This window comes from Lytechinus pictus, chromosome 14, assembly GCF_037042905.1.
Source record: "Lytechinus pictus isolate F3 Inbred chromosome 14, Lp3.0, whole genome shotgun sequence".
Lineage (NCBI taxonomy): Eukaryota > Metazoa > Echinodermata > Echinoidea > Temnopleuroida > Toxopneustidae > Lytechinus > Lytechinus pictus.
The window spans coordinates 13,925,026-13,937,512 of record NC_087258.1 but is presented as its reverse complement, the minus strand read 5'-3'; the positions used below and the strand labels follow the sequence as shown (position 1 = coordinate 13,937,512).

General features: G+C 34.5%; 1 protein-coding gene across 1 annotated transcript; it reads right to left on the bottom strand.

Moving 5' to 3' along the window:
• Positions 1-10,356: 10,356 nt before the first annotated feature.
• LOC129276222 (tripartite motif-containing protein 2-like) lies at positions 10,357-12,189 on the bottom strand. The gene has a single exon (XM_054912634.2). It carries the CDS (start codon positions 12,184-12,186, stop codon positions 10,357-10,359), a length of 1,830 nt encoding a protein of 609 aa, XP_054768609.2. The 5' UTR covers positions 12,187-12,189.
• Between the last annotated feature and the right edge of the window lie 298 nt (positions 12,190-12,487).

Here is a 12,487-nt window from a genome sequence, read left to right as displayed (position 1 = left end):
AAATTGCAATTATATCGAGGATTACTTTGTTCACAAGCAAGATTGATGTTATTGGTATTATATATACAGATATATATATGTGTGTGTGGGGGTGTTTATTTTCTCTAGAGTGAACATTGAGTCTAAACATAGAGGCCCGTATTCTGAAGTCAGGTTTAACTTAGACTAAATTCTAACTCTGTACTAAAATTATGGGGAGCCAAAAATAATGTAAAAAAAAGTTTATATTGTATATTTCTTATGTTTACTCTTTTGTTTCCTTTTGTTTTCATAATGAAGTAAAATACTTCAGTTATAATTCCAAGACAATTATGAACAATTTGGGTGTCATATGAATTAAAAATTGAATGTGTACTGTTAGGGATTTGTGCCCCAAATGGCTCTCCATAGTTAAACCACAACTTAAAACCAGGGTTTAATTTAAACCCGACTTCAGAATACGGGCGATAGAAATGGAAATGAATTGAAATGGAAAAGTGTGTTCATTACTACTGAAGTCTAGAATGATCAAATCATAGCACATAATAAATTGGATGTTTTGTTATAGTTTATTTCATTCGTTACATCACATCAATAACAGAAAAAGAATGTGCAGCAAAGATTTCTTTCCATACACCATGACACAACAAAGCACTTTTAAATACACATCATATTCAGGGAGTCCCTTTTTCTCTATCGATTAGTCCAGTATTCAACGTTGATTCCAACAGTTTGGCAAACCTATTTATCTATCAAGGCACCACACACTTATTCCTACAATATTATACTGTACAGAGAATAGATTTCTAAAACACATCACACAGAATCATGATTATCTTCAATTAAAAAAAAATCTGATTGACTTTCTTCTCTATATACAGAATAAATCTTCACAAGAATAGCAGAATCACAATTGAAAAATTGCATAAGAATTTTTTAAAATCCTGATTGTATGAAAAAGCGCATTTGTTCTCATACTTATACAATAAAAAGATAGATTTGCATAACATCATAAAACTACATATTACAAAATTCAATAAGGGCATAACATTGGAAATCACCCTGCATAAGATCACTATACATTATTTCTACTTCAGGGAAGCATTTCATGAAGTTACTTGACAGCAATTTTCTCTGAAATTGTGATAAGCTATACTGAAATACTTTGATCTGATTGGTTGAGAACAATTTTGTTGATGAAAATCACTGACAATATACTATGAAAGGCTCCCCTGATTACTGCAATGACCCCTTATTTCCCATTTTTGAGTGACACAATGTAAGGGCACTTTCACACCTATTTTGTAATGGTTTGAACCATTTTGTTCAACTCACTACCAGCAAAAGGTGGGTCATTCTACTTTACAACAGGGATAATTAAACCCTTTTTAACGGAACAGCATATAGGAGATTCCTAAGTCCAGCAAGATGAAAGCGTTTCAGGATGTGAACACAACCAAAGTAAATCTATAAGACAAGACTTTCGGTCTCATAAAAAAGAACAAGAGAGAAAGACAAGATACTAGATGTCACTGGCGTAAATCCCGGGGGGGATGGGGGGGATATATCCCCCCCCCACTTTTCGAGGAGGGGGGGGATGGCCTGTACAAACATCCCCCCCACTTTTTACGAAAGAAATGAAAAAAAATCATAAGAGATAATTGTTTTATTGGTGAAAATTCTTCCTAAAATACCGCTTAACAAATAAAACAATATTATTGAATCATAAAATGCAAATGAAAAGCCATTTCACCATTTCCAAACGAAATACTTATGTCCTTATTATAACATTGAAGAGAAACCCCTGTTTCTTCCAATTCATCAATGTTGGGGTCTTTGGGAAGGGATTAAGATGGAATGTCAAAAAATTTTGAATGTAATCTCTAATAAAACCATTAAACCATCATGGGGTAAAAAAAGATAATAATATTGGAGGGGTATTTGCCATATGGACATACAGTGGTGTAACTACGGGGGGCATGGGGGGCACATCCCCCCCCCCATCGGTTGACACAAAAAAAAACGGGGAAAGGGGGAAAGGAGAAAAAAGGGAGAAAGGAAGAGAAACGTAGTGGGAAAGAAGAAAATATTATTCATTATAATGTTATATTATATTATAATTATGTAATGTTACATTACAACTTTATGAAACATAATTTGCCAAGCTAGGGCCTACGTCTTTTTTATTGTTCCTGGTGCTCGCATTGTCTGTTTAACGAGATATATAATCCTGTTGTACTAAAACATCCCGTTTTCAAGTCAATATAAACCAAATATATTTCCTAGCACTTGAGTTATCATTGTTTTATGTAGTGACATATGCTTCTTTTTCATGACTCAAAAGTGATTGCCCCATGCTAAGGTCTTCGTATATATGAAACATTTCCTGTCCGTGATTACGTTCGCATTAGTGGATTGGTGAGATATGTCTGCTCTTCATGAATTCCTAAAATCAGTCCTTAAAATGTCCCTTCTTCTGATCTGAATATCAAAAATTTTCAGCTCGCGCTTCGCGCTCTCATCATTTGGTTAATGAAATACGTATGGTCCTAGTTAATTCCTACAAAGAAACCTTAGAATGCCCCACTTCAGGTCTGAATTATCTAAGTTTTCAGCTCGCGCTTCGCGCTCGCATTGTTTAGCGAGACAGGTACCTATCATGATTACACAAATTTGATTATATTGTTCCTTTTTAGGTGTGAATATAAAAAAATTTCAGCTCGCGCTTCGCGCTCGCATTATTTGATCAGTGAGATACATATCCGTTTAATGACATTGTCCTTAAAATGTCTCTTTTAGGTCAGTATAACTGGCAACTTAGCGCACTTCGCGCACTCACTTAGTGATTAAAAAATTTTGCTGGTGCCCCCCCTCCCCAATGCCGTGACCCACGGTACGCCACTGTGGACATATCAATGACAATTCCTTGCATATCTAAAACATGATTGCAAAAAATGCCAAAATATTTCAGTCATCCCCCCCCCCCCCCCACCCATCAACACGGATTTACGCCAGTGACTCCTTGTCTCAATCAAATTAAATATTGGATTTTGTCTTCAGGGCTCATCATTTTTGTGTCTTCTCATACTGCGTTATCCTGTCATCTCTGTGCACTTATCATACAAAACTGTTGTTTCTACACTATTTAACCACTTTACTGCTGAATTTTGAGATTCCCGTAGGCTTTGTCCATGGATCACCCAGTTCCAGTAGGTAATGGGTTAACCTGTTTGACTGCTAAATTCTGTGATTCCCATATAGGCTTCATGATCAATTGTACATTGTAGTCAATGCAATCATATATATATATATATAAAAGTTCAACGATTATTGCTATGGTTTTTGTTAGGGGCCCCAGGACAGCTGCAAACTACGTCTAACAAATCTTGAGCAATAAAGTAACAAGACAATCGCAAAAACCTGAAGAAAAAAGACGTTTGAAATAAAAAAATAATTCAATTGATAATACACTATTTACAGAAAATATTATGAAAATTACAATCTAAATTACAATTCACGTTTTTTATATTATCATAAATTAATTATACTGTATAAAAGGATACAAGCTAAAAGAACATTATGGTAGTACATGTATGTTAATTGTTTGTACAATTTTTCTTTAGTTACTATATTCATTGATTAACTCTATTCGCCAAGCATAACATAAAAAATACAAATATGATTTAGAGTATAAAAATACCTTGAGAAAATATAGTTCATTATTTTCATATAATATGTAATATGTATGATAAGTGCTTCAACGAAATTAAAAAGACATAACATACATTTACTTTAAAGTGGGGAATAAATTTTACTGTTGCTTCAGTACTTTTAAATGACCTATTTATCATTTTGGAAATCCACGATTGCAGGCCATGAAAAGAAATAGTTTTCAAACCTTTTCTCCCACATTCAACGAAATAAACTGACTTTTTATCGTATGCCCATGGACAAAATTTGATATACATACATATATATATATATATATATATATATATATATATATATATATATATATATATATATATATATATATATATATATATATATATATATATATATATATATATATATATATATATGTGTGTGTGTGTGTGAAGTTATACATGTACTACAGCTTTGGCAACTCTTTTATATTTAAATATTGTGTGAAAGAAATGGATGAAGAGAACAATGGTAGGCGTAGCTTAAATCAAGGTTCCCAAGAGCTATCTACCCTTTTTGGAAAAATTGGTGATGCCGAAAAAATGTCTCTGCCGGGAATCGAACCCGGGCCCCCAGCTTTGAACACCGGTGCCTTAACCACTAGACCACAGAGACGGGTTAGTGGCTAGGGCGACCCCGATCAGATTGACCGTCAGATAGACAGATTTTCGACACCACACAATATACACAATTCACACAATATTTAAATAAAAGAGTTGCCAAAGCTGTAGTACATGTATAACTTCACACACATATATATATATATATATATATATATGTAGAAAAATTATACCAAATATTAATTTGACGAAATGGTGACTAGACCAGCTGGCAATTAGACTAAATGATCTTAGACCAAATGACTATATAGACAAATTGGTAGAAAACCGTTCCGGAAGATAGCCTCTTTGAAATGGCTGTTAAATTATTAAATATAAATCAAAAACTCGTTGGAAACTAATCAGAATGGCGTCTTCCAAAACATAATTTCATCAGTTTTAATATTTCGTGAAAAAGTACCAACGCACCCTTTCGGCAAAATCGGGGGGGGGGGGGTGTTACACCCACAAATGTAATAACGCCAACAAATGTAATAACGCCCACAAATGTAATAACACTTTACCCACAAATGTAATAACGCCCACAAATGTAATAACACTTTACCCACAAATGTAATAATTTCACCCACAAATGTAATAATGCACTTAACCCACAAATGTAATAATTTTTGATCGCCCACAAATGTAATAATGACTTTACCCACAAATGTAATAAATTTGAAGGGATTTTTGGCGAATCTGTTCTAAACTAAAATCCTAAAGTAATGCGTTCATATAGCACAAAAGTGCAAAGTCTTTTTTCCAGACCCGGTTAATAAAACATTATAGTACAATTCCAAAGTCTTTTTCCAGACCCGGTTGTTTCAAAATTATAATATACGTCCAAAGTCTTTTTTCCAGACCCGGTTAATTAAAAAATTATAATATACATCCAAAGTCTTTTTTCCAGACCCGATTGTTTCAAAAATTATAATATACGTCCAAAGTCTTTCTTCCAGACCTGGTTAATTCAAAAATTATAATGCAAGACCAAAGTCTTTTTTCCAGACCCGGTTGTTCCAAAAATTATAATATACGTCCAAAGTCTTTTTTCCAGACCCGGTAGTTTCAAAATTATCATAAGTCCAAACTAAGATAATGATATTCTAGTGGAATTAAATGAGAATCGAGCTTAGTCTTTTCTCCAGACAAAGTCAATTAAAACTGGTGGAAAAGTAACGAAGACCCCAACTCTCTTGTGAATATTAAATAACATGGAAATATAGCGTAGTCTTTCATCCAGACCCAGATCTTTCAAATAACAAATGAATAATAATAATGATAATAAATTAGTAATAACAAAAAAGCAAACAAAGACCCACGATCATATTTATGCTGAATAACATTGAAATATAGCGTAGTCTTTCCTCCAGACCCAGATCTTTCAAATAAGAAATGATGAACAATAATAATAAATTAGTAATAATAATAAAGCAAACAAAGGCCCACGATCCTCTTTATGTTGAAAAATATGGAAATATAGCGTAGTCTTTCCCCCAGACCCAGTTATAAAAGTAATTAAAAACACAACAACAACAAAACAAAGACCCTGCAGTATTATCAACATTGAATAACGTGGAAATATGGTGTAGTCTTTCCTCCAGAACCAAATCTTTCAAATAACAAATGAATGATAATAATAATAACATTGAATAACATGGAAATATGGTGTAGTCTTTCCTCCAGACCTAAATCTTTCAAATAACAAATGAATGATAATAATAATAAATTAGTAATAATAAAAAAGCAAACAAAAACCCACGATCCTATTTATGTTGAAAAACATGGAAATATAGCGTAGTCTTTCCTCCAGACCCAGTTATAAAGTCATTTAAAACACAACAACAACAAAACAAAGACCCTGCAATCTTTTGAACATTGAATAACATGGAAATATGCTGTAATCTTTCCTATTATTATTTCAAAATAACCAAAATCATTAAAAAAGAATAACATAATCTAAGGCCCAACTATCCTTCAAACTAAGAACCTTCAATAAATAAAAGTTTAGAGAGCTTTCTTTATTCCAGACCTTGTCATTTCAGAAATAAGATAAATGAAATCCTCATAACTAAGACTCAATCATATTCTTGTGCCTGTACAACATGAATAAGATGATTGGGGGAGTATTTCATCAACATTTATGTCCGACAAGTTGTCAGATCTGACAACTGTTCTTGATGTTGATTGGCTGAGAAGCAGTGCTACCAGTGTCGGATAAAACGTCAAACAACTCCTTTCATGAAATGCTCCCCGGGCTCTAAGTTTTGATGTTGTTTTTTTATTATAGATTTCTTTGCCTGGAAGAAAAAATGAATGTTTAATTGCATCATTTATTACAGGATGTTAGGCTGGAAGAGGGTTGATTTTTTTTTTTTTCTGTTTTTTTTTTAATAAACTGGTCTGGTCAAATTAAGTATGCGTTATCAAAAGGGTTTTATAGTTTGGAAGATGCTGGGGTCTAGGTTTTAAGATTAATGTTTCGCTTAATTTGTATTTTAAAGAGAACTGGGTGAGGGGTAAAGACAACACTCTAAGCTCAAGCATTTTAAGTGGGTTTAATTTTGAGGATTGGTCTTAGCTGTTATTATTTTTCAATATTTTTTTATCTTTTAAATAACCGGGTCTAGACGAAAGACTAAGCATAATACTCGTGTTATTCCACAAGAATAAGAATATGACAAAGTCTTTTGTTTTTAAGACTGTTTAAATCGTTTTTAAATTACTGGGTCTGGAATAAAGACAACGCTCTAAACATGTGCTTTTCTACATGCATGGTCTTAATTTGGAGGATTTTTGGTTCTAAGACTCGTTTTGGGGGGTTGGGTTTTATTGATATTTTATTCTTCAAATAATTGTGTCTGGAGGAAAGTCGATCTTCGACAATCGGTCTTCATGTTATTCCACAGAAATTAGATTATTGGGTATTCGTTTTAGAATATTTGTAAAAACTATTTTATTTTTTTCAAATAATAACCAAGTCTGAAGAAAGGATGTTTGCTTTACCCATGCATTATTACAATGTTTTGTAGGGGTCGTAGTATTATTATAAAAAACTGGGTGTGGGGTAAAGACATATTTTTTTTACTGGGTGAAACTTTGGAAAATTGGTCTTAGATTTGAAGTTTTTTAATTCATTTTATAATAGCCGGGTCTGGAGGAAAGACTTTGGACTTATATTGTAATTGTTTAATTATCCGGGTCTGGAAAAAAACACTTTGCACTTTTGTGCTATATGAACGCATTGCTATAGGGTTTAGTTTTTAGTTTTAAGTAACCGGGTCTGGAGAAAAGACTACGCTTGATTCTCAATTTACTCTTAGCGCATATATTCACAATATACGCCGTATAAGTTGAAACAACAACAAAGACATTAATTCCACCAGTTTTGATTAACTTGGTCTGGAGAAAAGACTAAGCTCGATTCTCGTTTTTTTTCTGGAATACCATTAACGTAACTTAGTTTGTACTTATATTATAATTTTTTTAACAACCGGGTCTGAAAAAAAGACTTTGGACTTATATTGTAATTGTTTAATTATCCAGGTCTGGAAAAAAGACTTTGCACTTTTGTGCTATATGAACGCATTGCTATAGGGTTTAGTTTTTAGTTTTAAGTAACCAGGTCTGGAGAAAAGACTATGCTTGATTCTCAATTTACTCTAGCACATATATTCACAATATACGCCGTATAAGTTGAAACAACAACAAAGACATTAATTCCATCTAGTTTAAATTAACTGGGTCTGGAGAAAAGACTAAGCTCGATTCTCATTTTTATTCCACTGGAATATCATTATTGTATCTTAGTATGGACTTAAACTATAATTTTTGAAATAAACGGGTCTGGAAAAAGACTTTGGACTTATATTAAAATTTTTGAAACAACCGGGTGTGGAAAAAAGACTTTGGATTTGCATTATAATTTTTTAATTAACCGGGTCTGAAAAAAAGACTTTGGACTTATATTAAACTTTTTGAAACAACCGGGTCTGGAAAAAAGACTTTGGACTTATATTATAATTTTTTTAACAACCGGGTCTGGAAAAAAGACTTTGGACGTATATTATAATTTTTGAAACAACCGGGTCTGGAAAAAAGACTTTGGATTTATATTATAATTTTTGAAACAACCGGGTCTTGAAAAAAGACTTTGGACGTATATTATAATTTTTGAAACAACCGGATCTGGAAAAAAGACTTTGGACGTATATCATAGTTTTTTAATCAACCGGGTCTGGAAAAAAGACTTTGGACGTATATTATAATTTTTGAAACAACCGGGTCTGAAAAAAAGACTTTGGACTTGCATTTTAATTTTCGAATTAACTGGGTCTGGAAAAAAGACTTTGGACGTATATTATAATTTTGAAACAACCGGGTCTGGAAAAAGACTTTGGACTTGTACTATAATGTTTAATTAACTGGGTCTGGAAAAAAGACTTTGCACTTTTGTGCTATATGAACGCATTACTATAGGATTTTAGTTTAGAACGGATTCGCCAAAAATCCCTTCAAATTTATTACATTTGTGGGTAAAGTCATTATTACATTTGTGGGCGATCAAAAATTATTACATTTGTGGGTAAAGTGCATTATTACATTTGTGGGTGAAATTATTACATTTGTGGGTAAAGTGTTATTACATTTGTGGGTGTTATTACATTTGTGGGTAAAGTGTTATTACATTTGTGGGCGTTATTACATTTGTGGGCGTTATTACATTTGTGGGTGCAACAGGGGGGGCGGGGGCTTTGGACGAAGGATGGAGTTCCCGTTAATGCTACACGACGCTACCCACCCTTTCTGTAAAAGCAAATTTGTTTAGAACTGTCGAGTCCAGACTCGTTTCTGTTCATAACTAGGAGCTAACGTGATAATTTATTTGCCACCGTTCGCTACCCATGAATTATCATGAATACTCTAATATATTATCTTGATTACTCTTCTGAGTTTATATAAATCCTAAATCTGTCTGATTATTCCAAAGCAGAATCATTCTTGTTTTCTGTAATTTGATGTTGGAAATATTCATCTTTACTTTATCCTATATCAGTTCCTTTGTAAAATAATTCGCGACAGTTTAAATTTCTTTTCGAGTACCCCATTATCAATATCATCTTTTCATACTTTATTTACACCTACATTTCTCTTATTAAGATAATAATTTCGTCATTCATCCACCTCTTGGTACATTGTTTGATTTGTTTTAAAGTTGAACAATAACGACTACTGTTAGGAAAATGTTTTTTTTTAAGTTTGACATTGCAGTATCCATGTATATATTTATTTACATTATAACAGCCCAATCCCAATTGATACAGATCTCTTTCTTGAGCAAAAGGTTAAAGGACTGACAACTAAGGCCAATTAAAAAAAACACAATTATTTCGACTAATACGATTTTTATTAAATATGTTTGACATAGTCTATCAATAAAGAAGAGTCTTGTGTTACTCGAGCTAACTTAGTTTCAAGTTGGATAGTTTAATAAAAGATATTCTTATATTTTTAAAGTAATGTAGACTGTAAGAAAACACGCAGATATTCTTCACCCTAGAATTATAACCTTATCGACTTGTATTACTCTATCAGTAATACTAGAGATAGAATCAATAGAATAATTGTCTGTGGCCTGTAGACGTCACCTCAAGTAATGGACTTTTTGGTGTAATAAAATAAATGTCAATCCATAACGATTTCATTTCTAATGTAAAAGAAGGCTCCACCACTATGTTTATCTATACACTACCTCAGATCAAAATAAAATATCCATCGATAAAACTTCTCCCTCATTTACAGACGAGTTTAACCATATTTCAGTAATTGCAATTACACAAATTCCATTTTACATGTTTTCAAAGACGGAAATGACTCGTAATGCGGGACTTTGTTTAATAGAAAATAGATATAGTATTTATACGAACAAAATGTAACCCATGACTTCAAACATATCGTTTAATGATTTGTGTAAACCGGTTTCAAATATATCACCATAAAAGAAGCAGTTCAGTGAACATCATCTCCCCCACTCTTCCTCGAGATAAAAGATACCGTAACACTGTAAAGTGCATCAAAGTTGGAATATATAGAGTCTATCCGGAGTGCAGAAAGCGATATCGCCTGATCGGTTTTGCTGGATATAATACCAATCTCTACCAGGCTTTGCAATCTTGTAATCATTAACAAGGTTTTGTATGGGTGTAAGCTCATTTGTATACTCGTCAATACTCACCAACCCTTCTTCATGCTTCACCGTGGCTACCAGGATGAGATTACCTTGAGATACAGCAGCAGAAGTTGAACTACCAGGTTTGGTTAATGTATGTTGTACAACACCTTCTTTGTCTATTAATCGTAAAGTATCCCCTGTTTTAACGAGGAGAGTGTCATCGTAACTTGCGATTTGGCCAGGCGTATATCCCGTGCATGGTATCTCCCTGACTGCTTGCCCACCTGCTGCTGAAAATACAAGGATCTTATGGGCTTTTCTGTAGCTCACATAGATCAGATCATCACAACCAACGATGAGATTAGGAAACCCGCCTTCATCTATACCCATAGACTCAAACATTACATTCAATTTTACGTATTCTGGTGTGTAGAGTGTGAATTCGTGTACACTATTGATCACAATACATCGACCGTCAGAGAGGAACCCTACCGCAAGAATCGCAACATCCTTGAGAATTGTCTGTTGTAATTCGCCGTCAGAAGAGAAGATGTTGATGCCACCTGTCACACATCCTACTGCCATCCTACCATCTGGAGTACTGACCATGGTATTCATGCTGTTCTTAGTAGGCAGTTCGACGTCCTTCGCAACTACGTTAACAATCTTACCGAGGTCTCGCTCGTCCTTTCGAACGTGTCTCTCAAAACCGACACTTTTCCCTTTCTTGCTTGATTTCCTGGGCTTCTCGTAGTCAGGATCCTCTTGATCAAAGGCCTCTCGTATCTCCTCACACAGAGTGTCGTGTGCAGCCAAAGTATCCATATCGAACGGTATTTTTGTTTTGTTGGTTACCATGTCAGCGATGGTCGTCAACTGATTGATGTACTTCTGAGCCGATGTCTTCATCCCTTCGAGATTTTTCTCTACTTCTTCAGTCTTTTCCTTGGCTTCTCCAAGCAGGATGTTTCTTCTTTCTGCCAGCTGTCGGACTGCATCATCGTAAGCATTGTTGATGTCATCTATACACTCTTTCTTCGTACTGCCAACAAGCTTCATCTGTTCATCAATGAAATCTAAGTACTTCTGAAAGCATGCTTGCTTCTCATCCACCTTTGATTTTATTTCTTCGATGCTCTCCCGGTGTCTTCTCTCATAGGCAGCTGCCTCCATGACCTGGTGCTTAGCTTCGTCTTTATGTTCCATGACAACGCACTTGAAGCATGTGAACCTCCTGCAGCTCGAACAGAAGCACTCCTCGTCTTCTTTCGGGTGTTTCCTGCATTTCCGGTATCTACGTATCGCCACCTTCCCTGATGAGATCTCACTCATGGCTATGACTTCATGATCAATAAAGTCACCCCATTGAGAGTGTGTGTTGAGGCAAGTGGTGCAGAGATACTTGCCACAGTCTTGGCAGTAGACATCAGCACTGGGCTTGTCATCGGATTTACAACTCGTGCAAATCTGGGGATGACACTTCATGTCCTCTATTAGATTTTTCAAAGCAAGATTTACCTGTAGTTTGCTGACATCTTGGTTTGGAACTAGGGTTACAGCTCTGCAGACAGGGCATCGAATCTGGTATTTACTTTGGCACTCCAAGAGGTTGTCCAGGCAAGGCTTGCAAAATGTGTGAGAACAAGACAGGATCTTGGGATCAGTGAAGGTAGAAAGACATACAGGACACTCCGTACTATGGGAGATGACATTTTTTAATGTGTCAGCCATGATGGAAACTCTAGAGACTGCAAAATAAAAGACGATGAAAAAAATGCAAATCATTGAGAATGTTTGACTTTGACTCTCATACAAATAATCAAAATGGGTCATCTCAGAGATAAATTAAAACTAATTATTTACCCACAATATCTATATATTTGTTAGACATAAAATGTGATGTTTTATCGCACGTTTGTTACTAGAGAATGTACTTTGATACAGGGTATTATAGGAAGCTCATAGCTTAGGTTTCGGGGGGGGGGGGGCAGGGGTATGACAAAAATATACAATTCGTCGTGGTCTAGTGGTT

Coding starts and splice junctions, on each gene's coding strand:
- LOC129276222 (XM_054912634.2), bottom strand. CDS start 12,186: ATGGCTGACACATTAAAAAATGTCATCTCCCATAGTACGGAGTGTCCT.